The sequence below is a fragment of the Taeniopygia guttata genome, chromosome 20, assembly GCF_048771995.1.
Source record: "Taeniopygia guttata chromosome 20, bTaeGut7.mat, whole genome shotgun sequence".
In the NCBI taxonomy this organism is placed as follows: Eukaryota; Metazoa; Chordata; class Aves; order Passeriformes; family Estrildidae; genus Taeniopygia; species Taeniopygia guttata.
In genome coordinates this window covers 9,701,309-9,725,024 of record NC_133045.1, presented here as the reverse complement: position 1 = coordinate 9,725,024, position 23,716 = coordinate 9,701,309, and the positions used below count along the sequence as shown (strand labels likewise).

Below are 23,716 nucleotides of genomic sequence, written 5' to 3'. Positions count from 1 at the left end.
AGGGAAGGCAGTGCTGGCTGCCTTTGCAAATGTTTTTTCTTGGCATTATCTATTATCTCAGAATAGACATTTGCCACACATTGCAGAGATGGGGAGAGAGCTATGCACCCATCCCAAATTCCAGGAACAGTGCAAATCACACTTGCCAGGGAATGGCACACATTTATTTGCTGAGAAAGACAAATGTTTGTGGCATCCCTACATTCCTACTGCTCAGCAGACAGCCCTGTCCTGCAGCCCTCACCTAGCTGAGTCTTTTCTGCTCACTGTATCTGGGGTTGAGGATGACTCCTCGCTCGGGCTGGATTATCTACCAATTATTTGGAAAAACAAAGATTAATATGCTCATTAGGCCCTGTAACACAGCATTTGTGTAATGGGAACCTCATTGCCTGTTGGTTCACGTTTACCAGAAAATGATGGTGCTTATGAGAAGACATTACTTTCTTCTTAACTGGAAAAGCAAGTTATTTAAGCCGAGTTTGCTTTATATTTCATACCCCTTCCTCTGTCAGCCTTACACAACGCACACTTAAGGGCCCATTATCTTCTCATTGATGTGAGGGCATTATGTGTGTAGCCACCATTAATGGTAATGAAAATGGCTCCTGTTAATCTCCTGTGCGCTGATAGTCAGATAATAGCCTACTTATTAAGTACAGAGGCCAGACTAGGAGTTGCACTGAAATGAGCAGCGTATTGTCTCTGTGGGATTCAGATGTAAACACTAAATCATTGCCCTGTGCCTACAGCTGATGATTAAAAAGAAGTTAGAAATGGCATAAATGTGCTCGCCCGGCCTGTGCTTCCAAGCACCACAAAGCAGCTCTGGGCGCTCTTTCCATCTGCTCCACCCTCACCTTTGGAAGGATCTCTGGGGACAAAGTCCTGAGTTGGAAGGGACACACAAGGATCACTGAGTCCAACCCAGACGTTTTGGGGTTTCCATGCACCCAAAACCCCCAAATCCCATTTTGTGCATCCCTGAGAGCATTGTCCAAAACCTCCTTGAGCTCTGGCAGCCTTGGGGCCACAACCCTTCCCTGGGGAGCCTGTTCAGTGCTCAACCACCCCCTGTGGGAAGAACCTTTTCATAATATCCAACCTAAACCTCCCTGACACAGTCTGAGCCATTCCCTTGTGTCCTACCCCTGGTCACCAGAGAGCAGAGATGCTCCTCCAGCTCCTCTCATGAGGAAGCACAGACCTCAATGATGTCTCCCCTCACTCTCTTCTTCAGACTGAACAACCCAAGGACCCTCACCCACCCCTCTAATGGCTTTCCCTAGACCCTTCCTCATCCTTGTGGCCTCCTTTGGATGCTCCTTAGGGGCTTTATCTCCTCTTTATATTGATTTGGGTACCCCAAACCATCCCAGCGCTCCAGCTGTGACCACAGCAGCGCAGGCAGACCTGGACGTGAAGCTGGGAGAGGCCTGGGGGGTCCAACCAGCCCCTCCATCTGCTATTCCCAGCTTGGGAGCCACACGGGCCATCACCTGAAATCCCCACTTTGCTCACATCCATAGGTGTGCGAGGAAAAACCACATAATTCCACGTAATTCACCCTCACGGGCAGCCCCAGCGATAAACCCCGGGGGTCGTTTTTGCAGCCGCACGGAGAGCAGCGCGCCCGCAAGACTCGCTGCAAATCTTTATTCCAGCTTTGCCCGGTGGAAACAAATACCTTAAACTTCTCTCTGGAGCACGGGGAGTTAGATTTAATAGAATATTTTCGGCGCTGCTCGCCCGGCCCGGCCCGCAGCGGGTTAACCGCGCGCCCACAATGCCTCGCGCCCTGCAACGTCGGCGGCGCCGGGCGGGACCGGGCCGCGGCCGGCACCGGGACCGGGACCGGGATCGGGATCGGGATTAGGACCGGGAGCGAGACCCAGAGCCAGAGCCAGGCAGGGGCGGCAGCGTTGCTCAGGTCTCCGTGGCTCCCCCGCTCGTGCCCCGCAGCCCAGCCCCGCGCTGAGGCGGCGTTGCTCGGCCCCCGCGCTGTCACACAGGACGGTGCCGAGGGCGGGCGAGGTGCGGCTGGCGTGGCGGGCAGGAGGCAGCGCCCTGCCCCCGATTTCAGCTCTTTCTGCGTTGTTTTCTTGCCTAGAAAGCAGAGGCCGGAGGGCTCGGCGGATCCCGGCCATGTTGTGAGGGAGGGAGGCTGCAGGACGCCGCTGGGATCCGGGTACCGCGGGTGTGCCTGAAGGAATCGCTCTTCTCTCGGCCCTGCGAGGCGCTGGGTGAGTGTGGAACTGCTCGGCTTTAAAAGTGTGCGCCGGTCTTTGATGTATTCGCGAAGGAGAACCGTGCCAGCTCCGTGGGGATGGGCGCTTTGTGAGATTGCCAAGGTTTTTTCAGCCGCTGTGGCCTTTTTGCACTGGTGGGACTCAGAGGGAGCCTTGGGCACCATGAAGGCACCAGGCCACGTCACCCGCTGACTCTTCGTGTGCTGAAGCGCAAAGCCCTTTGCAGGTTGACGCCGAATTTCGTGCTGTATCAGAGTCCTGTTATGTATTATTTCCGCTTCTAGTCCACTTCTGCCTTTTTTGCCTTGTTTAGCAAACTAAAGAGTTCATAACCAGAAAACTCATATGGTGAACATCTAGGTTTTGCTCTGGGAGCAGATTGTTTGGGAAATAAGAGTGTCAGATAGCTTCACATAAAGCAAACTCTTTCCACTTTGGAACCCTTGTCAGAAATATTTATATTCATAAATGGAAGCTTACTCAGAAATGAAACCTTTTCTTTACTGCTTATGTCTATTTCTATTAGATCAAAACAATGTATTTTTCTTTAAGGTGGCTTCTTTCTTCGTTATTTAGCTATGAAACTTAAACAGCACAGGTTTATATATTTAAACACTGGTTTAAGTATATAAAGTTTATATACTTAAGCACTGCTTATATATCCAGTCAGCTATCAAGCCTCAGTTTTTTGGTGGTGATCAATGATAATTTGAACCCTTAAAACTTTGTGAGAAAATCATTAAAAGTAAACTAGGCACCTCTAAAGGTGTTACCTATTAGAAAGCTTAGAACATGACATTTTTACTTTGTCCATTATTTCCAAATGCTTTGGTGGGGGAGGACAAGATGAAAAGCTAGTGCCTTTAGTTGCCTCCTCCTTTTCTTGGTGTGGGTGAAGCCCTTCCTTCCCACTAGACAGATGTGGTTTGGGCAGGGAACTTGGTGCGTGTGGAATGGGTGTATGTTCAGACTGCAGTTCGCCTAAGTCTTTCAGTTTTTGTTTAAAAAAAGGTAGTTATGGCAGAACCAAAAGCAATTGCTTCCTTTGTCACCTTGGAGCTGGAGATCTGAAACTCATGTGTAAGCTCAGGAGGGGGCTGGATATTGGCTGTTGGAGGATGGATGTAACTTTCTGCTTTCTAGACAATTCCTGGCATGTGCAGAGTTGGAGTGGGAAGAGGCTTTCCTGTTCATCTCCAGCAGTGCTGGTTTCCCACTGAGGCAGGCCTCTGCATGTAGACTGCCTCTGTTGGTTATTCTGATTGAAAATCTGTAAAAAAAATGAGGAAAAATGATAAAGGAAGGGCAGGAGTAAGAGGATTGAACATCCAACCAAAGGGAGGAGCTTTGGAGGCTGTTAATAATGTACAGGAAGATACTGGGGAAATTAATTCCTGAGGAAAAGATGTTGGCATGCAAAGAGCAATAATGGCAGAGAGGAGGGCCCAGAGGGTGCACTGTTGTCTGTCTGGCTATTCCTGCTGAGTTATTTACTTAATTTCTGTACTGCAGAGGAAGAATTCTACATTATCTCACCAGGGACAGATAGTGGAATTGAAGGCAGAGACTGGGAGTCATATAAATGTCTTTATGGTTTTTATTTAGGACATGAGCAAATGCATATAGTGCTATTTCCCTCCCTGCTGACATGCACATGAGTAAGTTGTGGAAGGTTAAATGTTATTGAAATGCTATTGGAAAACGTGTGTTTAATTATATGAGAAGTCATTTGACACACTTTCATTCTCCTATTCTTAAAATTACACAGTTTTTAGTAGATTATTGATAAAAATCTGTGCTTAGTTTTGTTTTAATGCAGGATGGCAAGAAGATTTTATTCACCACTATTTGCATTGACGTTTATTACAATTTCCTGGTTTTGCCCAATACAAAGTAATTAAGGCTGAAAAGATGGCACGTTCTAAACATCAATGAAAGCATTTCACCTTAAATTCCACAGAATTAAGCATTTGTTAACAAGATATTTACAGAGGAATAAGTGCTTTAGATAAAAAGCAATGACTTGTGCTACAATCACCCTCTGCTTTTAGCAGTGGCAGTATGTAGATACAACACTGAGCTTTTCCTTACTGAGTCACGTCATCTTAGCAGGTGATGCACAGAACTATTTATTGTACTGCTTTGCTTTAGAGATTGAAGTTGTTGTCAGTCATCCAAATGCAGTCTTTCCTTACCTGTAGCATTTTACCTTTTTAAACACCCTTCCTTGATTTATTTAAGATAAATACTTCCTCCATCCCCTAGGGCTGTTGTCTGTAACAGTCATTTACCTTCTAAAATTACTGTGAGATTGTTAATTTTATTGATTTGATTATTTGGTCAAACAGCACAGTGAACTAGTTCCTAAAGGCCTTTTTGCCTCTCATACCAACCAGTGCTGGGTGAAAATATCAACTTGCTGTTTTATGCTTTGTATCTTGACTGGCCAATAAGCTTGATATTTAGTAGTTGGTGCTGTTTCTAGTCACCTTGTTGAATTCTGCCTTAGAAGTTTGTTTTCTGGAGTAGAAATTATAAGATGGAGAGGAAGTAAAAAGGGAGAAAAAAGATGTTATTTATTTAAAGTTAATTTAAATATGATGCTATTAGTTAATAATAGGAGTTTATTTTTTATCTGAATTGCAGCCTTATGCTGTACCCTACACTATAGTTCTTCAAATCATGAGTGCTTTATATATTTTGGGTTTTTCCAGGCTGTTTACTGTGTGTAAATCACATTTTTTTGTCTTAATGTGAATTTTCTCCATAGCATGCCACTGCTCCCTGCTGTTTTCTGCGTCATAAAAATTAGAGTGAGATGATGAGGTCTGCCAGTGAGATATGCCTGTTGAATTACAATACTATTTAGTGTAAAAAGTCCCAAGAATTGCCTTAATTTCTTAGAATTCAGTTGACAACCAAACTCAATATTTCTGGAAAATCACAATTTTTTTTATAATCTAGTAAGGGGCTCTTTAAGCAATGTGTTCTGCACTTTGAAGTGTAAGAGTTTCTGCTATTTTTTGTGTAGGTCTGATGAGTTGTGTGCATGTGATCAGTGAAATCATGGATGTGAGGAACTGCTTTCAGGAAGGGCAGTGGATGGGCCTGGGAGCAGCATCCAGTACAGTTGGTTTCGATACCACTTCTGACAAAAGAATTCCTGTGTTTATCACCCCCTGCCCACTTTTCAGCCATACCTGAATTACAGCTTCCACTGATGGAGTTAAGATGAATAAATCGCCCCAAAAGTGCGAAGTAAATGGAAAAATAAGGTTGTGGGGTTTATGGTGCTTTGGTTTGTCTGTTTTTCCTCTGCAGCTGGTTGTGAGTCAGTGGTTTAGATTCCAGGGTCTTTGTCACTAGCTGTGCTTGTGAGGTACTGAGCGTCCTGCCAGCATCAAATCCATCATCATGACTTCGTTTCTCTTTCTCCCTTTGCAGAATCATGGCAAGTCCAAGAACAAGGAAAGTCCTCAAGGAAGTCAGAGCACAAGATGAGAACAATGTGAGAAAATTCTGATGTTTAGATCAGTTTTGTAGGATTGAATTTGCTTTTTACTTTCTCCATATGTTCTCTGGGGTCTGCTGCAGCTGCTGTTGTCTTTGTGCTGTGGCTCACTAATGCTAACATAGAAATTTGGATATCTCATGTATTACAATATTACAATACATTGCTGCATATTTAGCACAAGTATTTCAGAAGTTCTAGTGAGGCTGGAACCCCTGAGGTCTTTTCAACAAGTGGTGTCTGGGGCACAACTTAAATTAAAATGATCCCCTTCAAGTAGCTTGATTATACCTTAAATGTGGTAGTCCATGGAAAGATTAAGTTTTATTTATATCAATACATTAAATCTTGAGTGATGAATCTGATCATTAAACTGAAGTTGTTGCACTGTAGGAACAATAAAGCTATTTCTAAAGAAAAAATTCTGTTTATATCTGCTATCATTTATTGCCCAACTGTGATGTGACTGAAAATATGTTCCAGACTTTAAATATTGCATTTTTATTTTGCCAAGGAAGCCTCAAGAATTCAGTTTGGTTACTTTCAAGGCAGTGGAAATGAAATCAAAATGAATTCTTTGCACAGTATTTTCCATTTTCTTGTCTGTATTTCCTCACTGTTTTTTTGTAGTTGGTGCAGTAATTTTTATAATCCAAGCAGCATAAATAAATACCTGAAGGAAGTTTATGATAGAAGGGAAGGTATTTCCAAACACTAAGAGCCCTTCCTTCTGAAATTATTTTTGATGTGTGATGTTTTCATGATTCGCCTTTTTGAGCTGTGAAAACTTCCCGTGGACAGTGATGACAGATTGCAGAAATAACTGTTTTTCTCTCACAGGTCTGTTTTGAATGTGGTGCATTTAACCCCCAGTGGGTGAGTGTGACCTATGGAATTTGGATCTGTCTGGAGTGCTCAGGAAAACACCGAGGCTTGGGAGTTCACCTCAGGTCAGCCTTTCCAACAGACTGTGGACTGACTTACATTTCCTCAGGGTTCATTATGGCTGTGAGCAGCGTGTGTTGGTTTGGAATGTATAGAATGTCTCAAATACAACATTTCATGGGCAGTTTTGCTTCGTGCTCCTCTCCAAAGTGGGCTTTGCTCTCTGTGCCTTGTCTGTAATTAGTTGTGTATAAAACTAATCTAAGAAACGGCTTAATTCTGTTCAGGAAATTTCTTTTTTCTTTGTAATATGTATGTTATTTTTTGTTGTTTTCCAAGAACTGTGTACAGCTGAGATGGGGTCTATGGAATAAGAACTGTTATGGGTTCTGGAGACTCACAGTGTGTACTTAGTAGGGTCAAAGCAGGGAACAGTTACTCAGACTTTGGAAATCACCAAAGCAAGGAGGCCATTCAGAAGTACACTCTTTGCTTTTAAAGATTTGAAGCTCATTAGTGAGTAGAAGTTGCATAGAAAAGGAGCATTTTGAACTGTTCTGTATGTGGCATGGAAGAAAATATGAAATTTCTGAGATGAGGACATAGACTCACAGTATTGCCAAGGTTGGAAAAGATCTCTAAGATCATCAAGTCCAACCGTCAAAATACATAATAGACAGAAAAAGAAAATTGCAGAGTGAAGTATGGGGAAAGTTTCTGTTCCATAGTGGGCTAGATTAATTTCTGAACTTTGAAGGAACTGCTTTTTCAGTCACTTGATTGTTGATTGTCTCCTTTAAATGCCAATAAATGACATGATTTTGGCTTATTTCAGTGAGGATCTGCCCACCTTCTTATGATGATCTGTCTTTCTGTACTTGGAGAGTGTTCTCCAACATGTTTATACTCTCAACTTTTGAGATGGGTTGTAATAAGTTTTTTTTTTATCACTGTTGGTACAGCATGAAATTATAACAAGCTGTGATCTAAATTTTATTTTTTTGAACCTGCTTTTCAGTTTTGTGCGTTCTGTAACCATGGACAAGTGGAAGGATATTGAGCTGGAGAAAATGAAAGCAGGAGGTAACAGCAAATTCCGACAGTTCTTGGAGTCTCAAGATGATTATGATCCATGCTGGACAATGCAAGAGAAATACAACAGCAAAGCTGCAGCTTTGTTTAGAGACCAGGTAAGGTCAGTTTTAGGTGAGCCCTCACCTCTATGATCTGAAAATACCAAAGTGCTTTGTAAACTCTTGGTTTTGAAAGGAGGAAAAGTTGCAGTTTTTTGAACTGCTGCAGTGGTTCCTGAAAAGGTAAATGTAAGAGATTGAAATCCTGGAAGAGTTAATATAAACCTGAATGAGTTCATGGCTCAAGTATTCAGCAGAAGAGAAAAGGAACGTTGTCCTGCCTGGGAGATGAGGTGGGGTTAGAAAAGAGTGTCGTGGGCAGGCAGGAGCTTTTCTGCACTAACTTCCTTATTTCGAGTAACACTTTCTAATTTAGCCCATGGGTATTCCAAGGGTCTGGTACCTCAGAGCTGGCGGTCCAGGACTGCCCTGTTGGGACCCTAAAGGTCTTAGAGTCCTTCTTCCCAAGTCTTGTAAGAGTTTTCTATTGAAATTTTCATTTCTGCATTTAGCTGAGGTAGCTCCAATTTTCAGTGCTGCAGTTTGTTGCAGCTGTTTAGTCAGTGGAGCTATCTCAGTCCTCAGTTCACTGCAGTTCACTACTTCAGCTGTACATTTCTATCCAAAGTGATTTTTGATAGAACTTTAGTGTATGTAGTAACATACAACAATAATGTAGTTCTGTTCCTCCATTACTCTGTGATTAGTGCTTACATCTGTTCATTAATCCAGTCTTTCCTCTTCAAACCAAACCTGCCCCTTTGAGGAAATTGTCTTAATTTTGTATATCAGTTGCCTGAAATAAAACCAGGGCTCAATTCAACATCACAGCCTGGGAGTCAAAAAATTTGGTGTCTTGTGGGAAAAAAGGTTAAGTGATCCAGTAGCAAATTGGAAAAATGACTTGTCCTTTTGTTACAGAACCAGTTTTTAATTTGTATGAGATCTCTGACTTGGCATTCTTAACTATTCTGCCTGTTGTAGGTAGCTACAGTAGCTGAAGGCAAGGAGTGGTCCATTGAAACTTCTCCTGCCAGGAACTGGACCCCACCTCAGCCTAAAATGTCTCTGTCTTCTGCTCACCGGTACGTGCCCTGCTGATCTAATGTTGGTACAGATACAGCATCAGGTACAGACAAAACATCAAAACCTGATGGTTTCTTGTCTGCTGGGTTTACCCTGTTGGTGCTGGTGTCTGAACAAGCTGGAGTTAGAGTATGAAGTAACAGGACTTTGTTTTTGTAATAATTCTCACCCCCTGCACCTGAGCCTTAAACCATGGCAGAAGGAAGTGAGCAAGAGCAGGGACGAAGCCATGCTTGTTTTATTCTGACTTGTAATGCACCTGAAATTAGACATTTGTGTGTCTCACAGGTAGTGTGTGACATCCTCACCTTAACTGTGGTGTTGTGCCAGTTTGGGATTGGATGCCAGAGAAAAAGAAACAGACTTTTCTCTTCTGCTGCTTATTACCAGGGGAGCATTAAAGCTCTCTACCACAGCAATTCTGTTGTTCTGCTTTTGCATGTGGTGTTTGTTACTCTGTGCACTAAATATCCTAGTTAACTGCAAAAGCTGTTGTAAATCAAAGGAACAAGAGCTTCATGCCTTTTAGTGGTTGCATTAGAGTTCCCTTTTTGATAGATGAAATAAATAATCAATTTCTAACCTGTATTATGGTGATATACATCAAGCTGCACTGCTGAGCTGGTGGGTTTTGCTTAACATGGCTTTGATTCTTCAATGTTTTATTTCAGTTCTGCTGGACAATCTCAGACTGCAGCTGCCTCTTCTGACAAGGCTTTTGAAGACTGGTTAAATGATGATGTCAGCTCCTACCAAGGGTAATGTAATATTTACTGACTTTCTGAGTGCCTCTCTTTCTAGCATAATAAAATGTTTGAAGCATTGAAGAAAAAGTTTGTGATTCCAAATATTATTGTGGTGGGTTCCAAACCAGGGAATTCTGATTGTGTGTTTTACTGTACAGTAATTTGAGTTAAAAGAGGCATTTATAAAGCTTCTTTCATTCCTTTTCTCATTTTCATGTATCACTTTATTAGGATTTACTCAGCTTTCTGATGCCAGTGATTTGTTAAACCTGGAGAATCATTAAGACTACATTAGCTTCCACAGAGGAAATTATATAGAGCTAGGATTCCTCAGTGGATCCTTGGTGTTTTTATGAAGTGAGTAGTTTTATATTTTGGGTGCTGGCTGCTACAGGACTTTCTTTTCTATGTGCAAAAACAATTGTCATCCTTCCATGCTTTTCAGTTCTTGTTTAATGTTTTTAATGGCTGCATGCTGATACAGGCACTGTTTATTCCTCTTCTAGTGGCAGTGGCCAAGAGAATCGCTATGTGGGGTTTGGGAACACAGTAAACCCTCCAAAAAGAGAGGATGACTTCCTGAATAATGCCATGTCCTCATTGTACTCGGTAAGGAATTGCTTGGAGCTTTCTGAATTGCTGTTTTCTTCTCATTTAGCCCCTGGTATAGGAGAATATGAATGGAGAGGAGAAACTAAGACTGCAGGTGGATATGGTGAGATGCAGAGTATTGGTTGTATTCCCTAAGAGTAAAGAAGATACTGGTGGACTTTTACAGGCAAAAAGGAGAAACTTGAGCAGAACTTGAGAATTATGTTTGATATCTGTTCATAGAAATGAGTGAAGATATAGCAATAAATTAAGATATAATAATCAACAGGGCAGAAGGAAAAACATGTAATTACCTGTGGGGAATAGCTCTAAATCTGTTAACCATATTAGGGATGTTCAGAGGAAGACAACTGAAATGTGTGTTTATGTGGGTGCCAGAAGCCCTGAGCAATGATGAAAACATTTGAAATACTTGTGACAGGTTGTGAAGAGATTACAGCATATGGCTGAACAGTTGTCGTGATTCAAGTAGAGATAGTGAAAGATGCATTGTTAAAATGGGAATAAAGTTAGAGGCAGTCAGGGCCATACTGCTGCTTTGATGGGCTACAAAGTCATACTGCTGAGCAATATTTGGGGTTTGGAGTCATTTGGAAATACAATGAGGTATTCTACCAAAGTTAGTGGCCGACAGTCCTCTGTAGAGCCTCACTACCTAAATACTCACACCAGGTTCCACTGTTTATTTAAAAAAAAATGAATAATTTCACTAGAACTTACCAGAGAAAGGTAACGCCTGACCTTTGAACAGGTTGATCACTATATTCCAGGTGATCCCACAGGCTGCTTGGTATAGATCACCAGATATTTTCTAGGATCTCACAGATTTTAGGCCAGAAAGTTCAGATCAGAAAGCACAGCTGCAGTGTACTGCAGGTGAGCTAAGACAGCCAAGGAGAGGCGACACCGTTCCTGTGAGCCATTCTTTGAGCCCAGGAGCTGCCTGAATGTCCTGGCTGGAATGCCCTCGTGTGAGCACAGACACACATTGCAGTGTGTCCTGAAGTCCTGTATTTCTGGGAGGCTGAGTTCCTTGCATGGATGTTCATCCTGGAGAGGAAAACAATTTGTCTTCCACTGCATGGAATGATTTTTCCCCACACTTGCAGCCATTTTAGCAGAGTAACATCTGAAACACTCTGGCTTGTTCAAATTCACACAAATACTGGAAGTTCATCACTATATTTCAGTTAAGTGAGGGGCTCTAATTTTTCTCTCAGTAGCAGGTAGTTCTTATGAATACAGGACAAGCTGTATTAGAGCATTTTGACTTCAGCTAATCTGTTTTCAATGAAAACTTGGTTATTTACTATTACTGTTCATATGTAGCTCATGACTTTCTTGCTTTCTTTAAAGGGATGGAGCAGTTTTACAACTGGAGCAAGCAAAATTGCCTCAGCTGCTAAAGAGGGTGTAAGTAAATAAAATGTGGTTTAGTTAGTAGTGGAATGCCAGAGGTGGTGATATGGGTATTCTCTTTTCACTGTGAAATTCTGCCAAAGCTCCATTACCTTGGAGAGGATCATGCAGCATTTCTAAATGCATGTCTTTGAAAGTTTATTCCAGGTAAACCTGCATGTATTTGCTTCTCTTCACAGGCTACCAGATTTGGATCTCAAGCAAGTCAAAAGGTGATTATAGATTTAGCTCTTACTTCATCTAATTGTCTTTAAGTGCCATGTGTTTGCCTGCTCCAATTGACTTAGATGTGATCATCAGCAGACCAGTGTGCTTTTCCTTCGTAGTGCCCAGTAGTGTTTAGTTCTAGCTTTTAATTCCATGGGAATTGCAATCAGCTGCAGTGATCAAATTAAGCAAGAGATAAACAGGGATACTGTGCTGTTTGTTCCTGTTGGATGTATTGGAGAGGTTGCAGAGCTTGCAAACTTCAGCATACCCCTGGTTTACTCCTGTGAATCTTAAATGTGGTCTAGCTTAAAGTAGTTTTCTTGGTGATACAATACAGTGCAAGCCAGCTTATATGGCTAAAGCCTAATAAGATGTTACAAGTGTGAACTGCTCAATATTATTAATGAATCATCTTCCTTGTGTATGTTCTAAAAAATAGCAGTGACAAAAGAATTTCATTTATCAAACTGGGGTTAAAACAGAGACAGAGCTGATTACACAGAGCTCTGACATATGTAAGATCTGTCTGCAAGGAAAAGTTTTAAATTCAAATGTAAAAATTATAAAATAATAGAGATTCTTAATTTGCCTAGTTCTGAGTGAGATGCAGATATCTATAGATGGTTCAGGAGTTTTAATTATAATATAACTCTGGTGTATGTGCAGCATTAGCTTGGTTGGCTTTCTGATAGGCATAGAAAGTATTGCTCAAAACCAATGTGCAGCTGCAGGTGCTGGTGTTCAGAGAGGTCTGTGCACTGGGATATTAATCCTTCAAATGGCCAAACCTGGGGATGTTTGGAACAAAAATGACTTGTTAAAGCACCCAAACTTCCCACTTCAATGCTTTGAAATATTTACTGCTTGGTTTACGAAAAATGAAGTTTTCTACAGGTCTTCCTCTTCACTCCCTCTGGCAGTTTTCCTTGTGTAATGAAAGCCACTCTTTCTTTAGTATTATGAATAACTATAATATTAAGTTTAAAAGCTCATCACATCTACTGACAAGGACTACAGCAACATGATGTTCTACAGTCTAAGCTGAGTTACTGAAGGTTAAATTTTGTTCCTGAAACTTCTGACCCTTTGCAGAACAGACTTAAAACAGTTTTGATGGACTACATTGGTTAAAGGTGTATGTGTGGCCCAGTGACCAAACACATTTCACTGTTTCTCTTGTCAGTAGATGTTAAAGTTGAAAAAGGTTCATGATACTTAACTTGCCTGAAAAAATGCTGCCAATTTTTTGCTAAAAGCTGCTTCTGCCTTCCTTGCTCTTTTCTCTTTTGCTCTCTGGGTAAAGTTTTGGGGCTACAAGCAGCAGCCAGAGCCGGTAACACCCTCACATCTGTTCTTGTGCATGGACTCCTTGTCTGTTCGTGCTGAATTTGTGCATTTGCTCTTGAGCTGTCTTTTCTTTCTCTGCCTTATATCAAACCTGTTTAAAATAATGTTGTGTGCATTGTATGGTAACATTTCTGCAAACCTAGTTAAAATTTGTGAAGTTGGATAGGGATACCCAAGCTGTGCACTGTTTGAAAATTGACTGTGCTGCTGTCCACACTCTGATGATTTCAGGATTTCTGTTTGCATGTCTGCCCCAGGAATGTGCCAAGAGCTGGGTGTTGCTGGAAGGCAGACACTTGAATGAGATGTTTGTTATTGTGGTTAGGGTGCTGTCCTAAATTCAGCTATAGGAAGGAAAGGTGAAGTGATTTAGATGAAAATAAAGTTGTAGCCAAATTTTTCCATTCCCCATTTACAAAATTATGAGTAAGAGATCAGATAAGAATTCTTCCTGATTCTAGCAGTGGCTCCACTTGGACACCTGAATTGTTAGTCTGGGTGTATTAAACTCTTTATTATCAAACAAGCACTTTGCTGTGTTCAGTAGAGTCCAGAGGGTTTTTCAAAGGTGAGAACACCCCCTTCTTGTTTTCCTTAAGCACTTTGTAGCCTCGCTTCCACAGGCAACAATCCCTTTGTGATTTGCATTCATGTTTCTCACTAGGTGTAAGTGGGATTTCCTTTTGCCTTTGCTCCTCGAAGAATTTTTATCCTGTAAGGAGTAGAAGTACTGGAGCTAATGTCTGGGAAAGGGGGAGATCCTGGGAATGCAGTGGCTTAGGGAAAGGCTTCTTAGACACTTGGGAGTCTGTGGAGGAAAGATGTTGAAGGTGCTCCATTCCCAGTTAGAACATGAGTGAAGGCTCACAGCCTAACCAATGGTAGTAATAAAATATGAACCCTTAGGAAATGAAACTTTATGCCTGGCATATTGGCCCTTTTGGATTAACCAGGATAATTCTGGAGGCACTTAGAATGATATGGCAATTCTGAAGAAAATTTAAGTCTGTTGAAGGCTTATTATAGTAGTGGGCAAGGAATGATTTCAGACTCTTCTAAACCTGCTGTCCTTGTCAGCTTTGCCTTAGGAAAGTAATTTTGTGACTTGGACCATGGGCTTACATTTTTGTAAGATGCCTTTGAAGTACAATATCCTTGTGCATCTTGTTCTGGATTGCAACAGATTTCTGCAGTTCATTGTTTTTCCTCCCTGCAAGCCTGGAGCTTCAAAGGAAATAACAAGAATCTTCTGTCACAGCTTTAGCTCTTATGTACTGCTCAGAAACACTTGGGCTCTTACTAACAGATGATAATTGGAGCACTATAAGACAGAAGAATTGGGGGGAAATTAGCCAAAAAGATCTAATTCTAGGAGTAATTTAATTAGTATGGAAAAATAAGGGGAGGATAAAGATAGTTATTCCAAATATTCAGCTGCAGGTATTAGCAAGGGGCCCATCCTCAAAACTGTTGCAGATTGCACCATTGCTTCTGCTTCCAGTGCAAGGTCAGACTTTGCCTGGGCTCTGGGCATCTATTGCCATGTGTATCTGATTTTAATTTATTGTCTTTTAGTGTCTCCTGCAGCACTTTGCTGTGTGTGCTTTTCAACTCATTCTGCTTGTATGAATCAAAGCTAAAGGCTTCTTGTGTTTTTGGAGATACTGCTGAGAAATGAGCCTGCAGAAGTTGTGGGCTGTGGGTTTTTATTATTTTTTTTAAGAAAATATAACTGACTTTGTTTTTGTTTTGCTTTTAAATAGGCTTCAGAGTTAGGTCAGACATTAAATGAAAATGTTCTCAAACCTGCACAGGAAAAGGTAATTTTGGATCTAGTAAATGACTTGCAGAAAAATGCTTGTACTCAGGGAGTGGTTGATTCCTGCTACCTCAGCTGCCCAGGTTCTCAGGGGGTCTTTCTGTAAAGGGGAGACATCAAACAACTCCAAGTTAGGCTGTTATCAGAGAAATGTTCATGAAGGTAAACTCCCTCCACCTTCCTTTCTCGTGTCCACCAGAGTCTGTCACATTCTCTCTTGTTAGATACCATTTTATAGATGTCATGCTTTCAATAATGGAAGATGGAACAAGGGGGAAATGCACCCTAAATGGATATAAAATCAGTTGTTTATATGTATATATATATGTATATATGTATTTATATCTATTAGTAGTTGTGTATCTTGGAGTGTTAAGCTCCTAGTGTTTTACCTACCTGCCAGCTTTATTTTAATTTGGTCAAACATCTTTGAGCCATTTGAAAAGAATGTTTTAATCATACTGCAAACGTAATTCCTCTTCCATTACCTTTATTAATTTGCCATTCTTTACATGGCATTTCAAACCACAGGAGAAGACTGTAGTTGGTTTTCTATTCCCTAGAATTACCCACAGCTTATTTCAGAGGGCTTAGATGCATTATTTTCTGGGGTTTTTTTTAGGGTGCATTTCCTTGAGATGATTTTTATTTTGTAGGGCAATTTAATGAGAAATTATGAATTTTGTGTTTAAAAAAGAGAGTTAAATTTCCCTTAGGATATTGGGCTGTTAGTCCTAAATAAGTGTTGCTTTATGAAAAAAGTATTCTCTCTATAGTTATGCAAAGTCACTTGCTTTGGAACAACTGCCATTTATTAAGTGGTGAAAGTTACCTGTTGTATTGTGTTCCACCAAAATTCAAAGCCCTTTTAATATTTAAATAAGCATCTATAAAAGATAGACAATAAAAGGGACCTGCTACATTTCTAAATGCAGCCTTTATATGCAGTGTAATATATTGATAAATCTTCATGTTTGCAGATGTTTTTTGTAGTTGTGTTTTATCCTTACACTACTGCTGAGCAATACCTGAACTGTGTTTAAATGATACCTTTCTTAAACTGGGTGTAATACCTTCCTCAAACTGGGTTTTTAGCCACAGAAAATTCCCATGAACTCAAAGGACTGAGCTTCACTCCACTATAGATCAACAGACTTAATATATAATTTTCTTGACTTACTTAGTTTTGACTTAAATCTGTTTCATTTCAGCTTGGGGTTGGGTTTCTTGACATTTAAACACAAATGAGCTTGTCTGAAGGTTTCAGTAATACTTTGTTTTATGACTAATTACCAATACTTTGGTCCACATAGGTGAAAGAGGGGAAACTATTTGAGGAGGTCACCACGGGGGTATCGCAGTTGGCCAGCAAGGTATGAGGTGGCCTGCCTGGCTTTCAGGAGGCCAAACAAGTCAAGCCAGTCTCCATATTCTTACAAAAATAATACAAAACCCCAGTGCAGCTTTGGTCTGTGCTTGTGTTGAATAGAGAAATTTGGAAATGGAATTTTCAGCAGGCAGCAAGTGGAATTTTCAGCAGGCAGCACATCTGCTGGGGTGTTTAAAGCTGCACAGGCATGGTGGTGTCCTCTTAGTAAAGTGAATGAGGACATGGGGTGGTTACAAACACAGAAAATGTGTGAGAGAATATGGAGACAGCTTGTGTTCCACGGGTACAGTAAAACCTGCTAATGCTCTGCACCTTTCTCCTTTGCCTTCCGCTGCCTTGGTGACGTGGTAAGTGCTGTCTGAGGCTGCCAAGCACAGAAATTCTGCACTAACACCTGCTGGCATAACTTGCATGGTGTTACCCAGGAGTGTGTGCGTCTGCTAGCACTGGGAAAGTCAGCACTGGAAACTCTCCCATAGACCGGCTCAGTGTCTTAGGTTTTGGTACTGTTTGAATAAAATAAAATAAATTATGTTACCTGTCCTGTTTAGAGCCTGGAAGCTCTCAGGCTGAATTCTGGGATTCATCCTCCCTGTCTCTAACTCAGAATAGTACCTTTCACAGTGTCACTTCAGAAATTGTATTTCTAATCCTATTCTAGGACTCAGCTTTTGGCCTGTTTTATGCGGTTAGCGAAATAATGCTGAAACAAGTGAAAGTAGCTGTGTAGAGCAGTAGAAATATAAATACCAGTTACATTAATCATAAAACATCAGTGTTTTCATTAAATTTAATTTTATGTATTTAATTCCAGTGCTTTTGTCAAGGAAGTCTAGGAGAGAATTCAAAAGATGTTGCAACAATGGGTGAAAAACCTAAACCTGACCTACTTCCCACCTCTTCCAGCAGCACAGTGCTGTCAAATGTATGTTCTTTACATCCACCACGTTAACTGCCCCTCAAAAACCTTATTGAGCTCTGAGTTAAAAGTGTTTAATTTATGGGAACAAGTGGAGGAATTTGTTCTGGCTTTTGCTGGACTTGGCAGAGGTGTTGGTTCAGTCCAAATGAATAGAGTGTCTTTTTTTTTCTCTAGGTTCAGGGAGCTGGGAGTAGGGGATGGAGAGATGTCACCACTTTCTTTTCAGGCAAAGCAGATGATAATACTGACAGGTAATATTTTGTTCTTGCTTTCTATCCCTTTGAAAATATATTTTTATCTCCTGTACATTCTCTGCAGTGTAGTAATGAAAGGTAATTTTTCAATATTAAGAACTTACTTTGTCTTTACTGATAGTCCTCTATGTAATAGGGAGGAATTCAATATAACCTTGTTTATAACTGTTTTTAAACTGAGAACAAAGCAGTGCACATATTTTGGTTTAAAACTTAGTCTAAATGCACATTCCCTTTCCTTGGACCTGTTAAATCTCTTAACAAAAATCTGTGAATTAGACAACAAGCTTATGTCGTTTGGAGCAATATTTAGTTCTTCCTTTACCATCAAGGGTTTTTTTAAGCAAAGAGCAGTAGAATTGTGGCTTTCTTTGGTGTCATTTATTTTTACTGTTATGTTTGGCATAACTAATTTATTTCTACCTTCCTTTCCCCCTCACCCCACAAAAGACCAGCTGAGGGAGACAGCTACCAGAACAGTGGAGGGGAGGGCTACCAGAACAATGCTGTAGATCAAAGCTTCTGGGAGACCTTTGGCAACTCAGATGCACCAAAAGCTCATAAATCTCCAAGCAGCGAGAGCTGGACCTATGTGGACAATTCCACAGAGAAGAAGAGCTCGGATAGCTGGGACGTGTGGGGCTCAGGAACAGTCTCCAACAAGAACAGTAACAGCGACAGCTGGGAAAACTGGGAGACCAACTGGGAGAACACAGGAGGGGAGAGCAAGACCAGAAAACCTTCTAAGGCAACAAAAAATGTGTGGGATGAATTTTAGAACTGTGTTAACCCTGCTCTGCACAGCAGCAGGGAAAAGGAGGCTGTGCTGGTTTGATGGAGGGGAGGAAGTTTTACACACACCTGGAGTATCATGGCTGACCTTTCTGATCTGTTTGTGCTTCCCATTCATTCTCCTTCCTTATACCCTGGTATAGGGAAAAGAAAAGTAGCATCTGAATCTTTTCTTACATAAAGGTGGCTCTCACTTTTTTAAGGATAGTGATAAGTATATTCTCCTTGCACTATTGGAGCTGGCTACAGCAACTTTCTTAACACAAATGTTAAAGGAAAGAAATCTGTGCAAGGACACTTCCATGGCACAACCTTGCATGTGTAGGTTAATAGGTGTTCATCCAATCCTCATCTAATTTGAGATTTGGGGTGTTTAATGCAAAGAAAGGACAGGGTGTGACTTGGAAAGACAGCCACTAACTGGGCAAGCTGCAGTTGGATACATCGAGTTCTAATGCCTTATGGATTGCTCTGGCAATTCAAGATGGTCTTTAACATATTTTTTATTGGAGCTTTGTTTTTAAACATTCTGACATTATTTTTTTTAGTAGTTGAAAACTTATTTTTCTCCTTTAGAATTCAGAAGGAATCTAGAGCAAGATAATTATTTGTGTAAACTTGTATGTTTGACCTGAGCTCTCAAGGGATATCCAGAATGGCTCTACTTGCCCACCTTACTCAATGGATTGAGTTTGCACTCAATTGTAGTTTCTGCTACACAGAAAAGCAAAGGTGTTGTGTTTTCCTTCCTCACCTACACCCTTGCCCCAGTTTGAGTATTTTATGTACTCTTTTTTCTCTTTCTTCCTTCTTACTGTGTAGTATTTTGTTATGCTGGTAAAAAATGAAGTCTTTTTGCTGCTTATGTCCTTCTGGACATGTGTTTGGCAACCTGGCAGTGAAAGAAAAAATTATAAAGAAGATTCCAGCAAGAAAAAATAGGTGGAAAATACAAGAACGTTGAGGAAAAAGCCTGGCAGGAAGCCCCTTTCAAGATGAGTCAATGTCTGGATTTAATAGTAAAATTTAATTTAAACAGATGTTTTCCAAATGATTCTTTAATGTGTCAAGCTGTATCTCTGTTTCTGTCATATATTTATCTACATTTTTTCCTGGAACTTGTTAAAGAAACACTACTTTGGAAACATGAGAAACTCTTGGTCAGCATTAAGGACTGGAACAGGAGATTCAGTCGTGTCAGTTTTGACCCAACAATTCGCTTTGCATGACACAAACCATAACTTCTAGAGATTGTGACTTAGAACAGCAAAGATGTCATAGGTATCCCATTTTATTTTGGGGGATGGGTTGTGAATTACCCTGAGCACGAAAACAGTCAGCTCACTTGAAAACTCAAATCATGATGTTCTCTGTGGTTTGCTTTTCCAGCATGGAGTTCTTTTTGTGAGCCTTGTAGATCCTATTACTTACCTAAAAAGCCTTTTCTTTTAAAACCTGGTTAATTTGTTCAACAACCGACTGAAGGTGTCAAAATTACCTTAAATAACACTCCACTTCTTTTACTCCTCATGGAGGTTTTTGAGCAGATAGTAATATCAACAATTTTAAAAGGACAGAAAATTAATTTCCTCATAAGTAGCAGATTTTAAAGGTTTAATTCTGAGTAGAAGTAGCTCTGTTTACAGCCTGAGTCTGTGTTTGTATTCCTGGGATCTTTCACATGGTGAACAGAATATTATTCCAGTCTTCTCTCGCCCTGTTCTGTGAGAGCTGGGATTTCTTTTTCCCCCTTGCCTCTCCTGAGAGTGTGGTCTGAAGCTGGTGGTCTCTGAGCCTCTGCAGCAGGACCCAGAGCTGCTCAGAGCCAAGTGCTGCTCCAGGCTGAGCCATCCCAAGGTGTCCCTGCTGTCACACACCCTGTGCAAGTGCCAAAGGCACGACAGCTCTTTGTTTGCAGTGCTGTTCACGGTACCACTGGCACCAGTTCACAGCCTGACTAAAAGGATTTTTTTCTACTTTTTCTCCAGTTCCAAGTATAACTTTGTCACAGCTTAGCTGCATGTCAAACATAACTTTGTTTGTTTTTATGCTTACACCTCTGTTGCCTCCTTGTCAATGTGTATGCTGCCCAGTCTGAAGCAGATTCAGCTTCTTCTGTGCAAGTTTATTACAGTTTCTCTTTCATAAACCTCTTGAAATGGCTTGTGGCAGGAGAATCTTTATTTCAGTCCACTCAGTCACTGGTATTGTGATGTGTGTGTGCACGTTCTCCTCAGCTGTGGGCTTTGCCTGGGACAAAAGTGGTTTATTTATGTATCACTTGCAGCCACAATTGGCATGAGCCATTTGTTTGTTCTTTTGATTTGATTTTTGTAGCTTTTGAAACTTTTATGTTATAAATCAAACAGCCAGAGCCCTGCTCAAGCAGAAGCTTTGGGTAAGGACTTTTCCTCCTGTTGAGACAGGGACAGAACAGTTGCCATCTCTCTCGGCAGTGTTGTAGGGAAGCAACAAAGTACTACAACTGACAGAAAGATGTTATTGGAAGATCCAAATAAACCAATATAATGGCAGAAGGTGTAACTGCAGACACAAAACCTGTGTGCCACCTGGCCAGTTTGATGGGCAGATGGGCATTTTTTAATGACTTTTCTGAGCCTGAATGTGTGATCATGCCTTCCAGAGGAGAGGACAAAGCAAAGGCATTTTCTTTTTTGCACACCCACTGTTTTATTGAATTTTACTTTTTTTTTTCAGAGTAGGTAGCTGGGAGGTTTCTGCACTGTGAAGAAAATCCCATCAAGTTGTGTGTGCAGAGCAAGTGTTTCTGAATCAGACTTTATTATTTTTTAATTCCTCCTCCTCTCCCCAAACCCTCCCCTTTTGGCCTGATGAGGAGCAGAGGCGTTGAGAGGAGGCTGCTGGAGCTGAGGCTGCCTGGCTGAGTGAGGATCCAGCCGTGGATCTGAGCCTGTGCTGTGGCAGGGCTGTGGTGTCACCGTGGGCTCTGCCTGGGCAGGGTGACCAGGGCTCTGCTCCCCTCCATCCCCTCCCTAAGTCACAGGTTTAAACTGCCAGGAGATTTCAGTAGGTGAAATTGCTGCATCAGTTGAGCATTGCAGTGGCTTTGCATTGCATTTCAAATCCCCTGGTGACCCAAGCTTTTATTTCTTTGTATGGCTTCAACTTTGGAAAATACAGAGCAGCTGGATTCCTGCGGGTGGTCTGATACAAGAAAAATGGCAAGAAATCAAACTAAGTGCCACTTGCAAAACAGTGAAAGTCTTGGAGAATGCTCCTAGACATAATTCTGGGAGTTAGTGATTATTTTAAAATGTTTTATTTGTGTATTGAAACCTATTAATAATGAGTACAATTCAAGAAGTGCTTGGCCAGCTCTCCCTCGTGGTTGAGACCTCAAGGACAATGCTGCTGCTTTTATTTTCCAGGCCAGACTGTAACATTCCATGGGTTCATAATGTACTTGTCAGTGTAATGGTCTGTGCAATAATTTAACAAGTGTAGATAAAACCTTTGTTTAATCCAGGATACATTTAAAGATACAGTGATCATCTTGGAGAATAGCAGTCTACACAAGTACTTCAGTATTTCTTAGTTTATTCTGTCTGAAATACTAAATTTCAGTGACCCAGGTAAAGGTTTGAGCAATCAGTGATTTAAACAAATGAACATTTCCATGGCCATTAAGAGTTTGGTCCTAATGGCTGAGTGGCCTCTAGCTGCAGAACCCTCTTTCATTTCCATGCCAGCAGAAACTTGGTCAGTCTGGAGTACTGTATCTTTAATTTTCCTGCAGTGTTTTTTTGTGAAGTTCACAGGAATGGCGATTTCAGTGAACACTATTCATTGTTCTGTAGAGTGGTTCTGGACTTGAACTGCAGTGTCATCTTTTAAAAAGTATTATAATAAAGCAAAGAGATCTGGAGCACAATGGTGGTCAGCCCTTTTTCAGGAGACTCCGTTAATTTTCAACCCAGGTACTGGTGTCAGGTATATTCTTCCCCGCCAGTAACAAAGGAGAAAGGAAGCTGCCAACATTAATAGAGCCAAAAACATCATTTTATTTCATTGGAATTTCACAGTCTAACTTCAAACTCTTAGGAACAGTTTGGAGACATTGTTTGCCTCCTTATTTAAGGACAGCTATAAATAGAAATTAAAGTGCAGATAAATTTATGTACTCTGTAATCTTTATTAGCTTGTCTACAGAGGCACTTATTGCAGCGGAATAAGGTAACTTTTAAAGCAGTTTTCCTGCAAGAAGAGTCCTTTGACAAATCCTTCAGCTGTGGTGGTGTTCTACATTCAGATTCCAATTTCCTCCATGAGCCAAAGAGCCACCTGAGTACTCCAGATGACTGCATTTCATGCAAATTTAAAATATCTTCTTGAATCCTACTTGCTGTGTAGAGGTAATTTTACTGATTTTTACACTAAAAAAAAGGCCATTAGTTTTTGATAACATCACGGGTATTTATTCCATGGACAGGCTGTGCCCATCCTTCCTGTAGGGGCTGCTGAGTGGGGTGCAAAGTTTTCACATGGGAAGTAAACTGCCCTTTATTCTGACAACATCCAGAGTTAATGACCTAAAAACAAAACACCAAGGAAGCAGTGATATTCATTATGGATTTCAGATTGAGCACAGTCAGTAAAAGCTGATAAAGTGGAGTCTAGACTAGAAAACACTTGAGACCAGCAGACAAAATGCTTGGACTTGAGGGAGGACAGGTCAGTGCTGCATTGCCATGTCCCACTCTGTGCTCTGATCCCAGAGCCAGCAGCAAGTCCAGCTGGAGCCTCCTGCCACTGCTGATCTGTGTAGGTGCCCTCCGAGGCAGATGCAGGCTCAGAAGGTGACTCTGGGCTCCACGGCTCGCTCCTGGCACACACCAAACACTCTGAGGTGTGCAGGCAGGCACTGGGCATGTGTCCTGGTTTCCTTCCTTGTGCTGTCCCACCTCTTCCAGAATATTTGTCCACAGGAGCCATCTGCAGCAGGCTTTGGGCTCAGGAGCTTCACCATCACCCCCCAAACTCCACAAGGACCCCCCTGAGGCTCTGCACCTCCCCACTGCTTTGGCAGAGGTTTGCAGGATGCAGCCATGGGGTGAAAACTGAAAATCCCATGAGGAAAATGAGATGGAGCTGTGCTGTGGGGAAGCTGTAAACGCTGCAGCTCTGACAGACCTGCAGTGTGATCGTTCCTCAGCTGGTCAGTCACTGATTTGCAGGAGAGGCTGCCTGGCTGTGCCAGCAAGAAGCTGCATCTCCTCAGGAAAGCAGGAAAAGAAAGGTCAGCTCCTCCTCTGAGCAAGGTGCTGATGTTTGCTGTAGGTGAGATGAAACCACCCCGGAT

General features: G+C 41.5%; 1 protein-coding gene across 11 annotated transcripts; it reads left to right on the top strand.

The window, feature by feature from the left end:
- Positions 1 to 2,110: 2,110 nt before the first annotated feature.
- On the top strand, positions 2,111 to 22,288 carry ARFGAP1 (ARF GTPase activating protein 1). 11 transcript variants are annotated; one of them, XM_030289033.4, is made up of 15 exons: positions 2,111 to 2,243; positions 5,694 to 5,757; positions 6,601 to 6,710; positions 7,664 to 7,835; positions 8,763 to 8,863; positions 9,536 to 9,622; positions 10,117 to 10,219; positions 11,579 to 11,635; positions 11,821 to 11,853; positions 13,155 to 13,184; positions 14,962 to 15,018; positions 16,331 to 16,390; positions 17,222 to 17,332; positions 17,504 to 17,580; positions 18,034 to 22,288. In XM_030289033.4, exons 2-15 carry the CDS (start codon positions 5,698 to 5,700, stop codon positions 18,359 to 18,361), a joined length of 1,386 nt encoding a protein of 461 aa, XP_030144893.3. In that variant the 5' UTR covers positions 2,111 to 2,243; positions 5,694 to 5,697; the 3' UTR covers positions 18,362 to 22,288. The 11 variants fall into 11 exon arrangements, with proteins under 11 accessions (XP_030144893.3, XP_030144894.3, XP_012425743.3 ...); XM_030289034.4 differs by lacking the exon at positions 13,155 to 13,184; XM_012570289.5 differs by lacking the exon at positions 17,222 to 17,332 and having other exon boundaries at positions 17,510 to 17,580.
- The last annotated feature ends 1,428 nt before the right edge of the window (positions 22,289 to 23,716 follow it).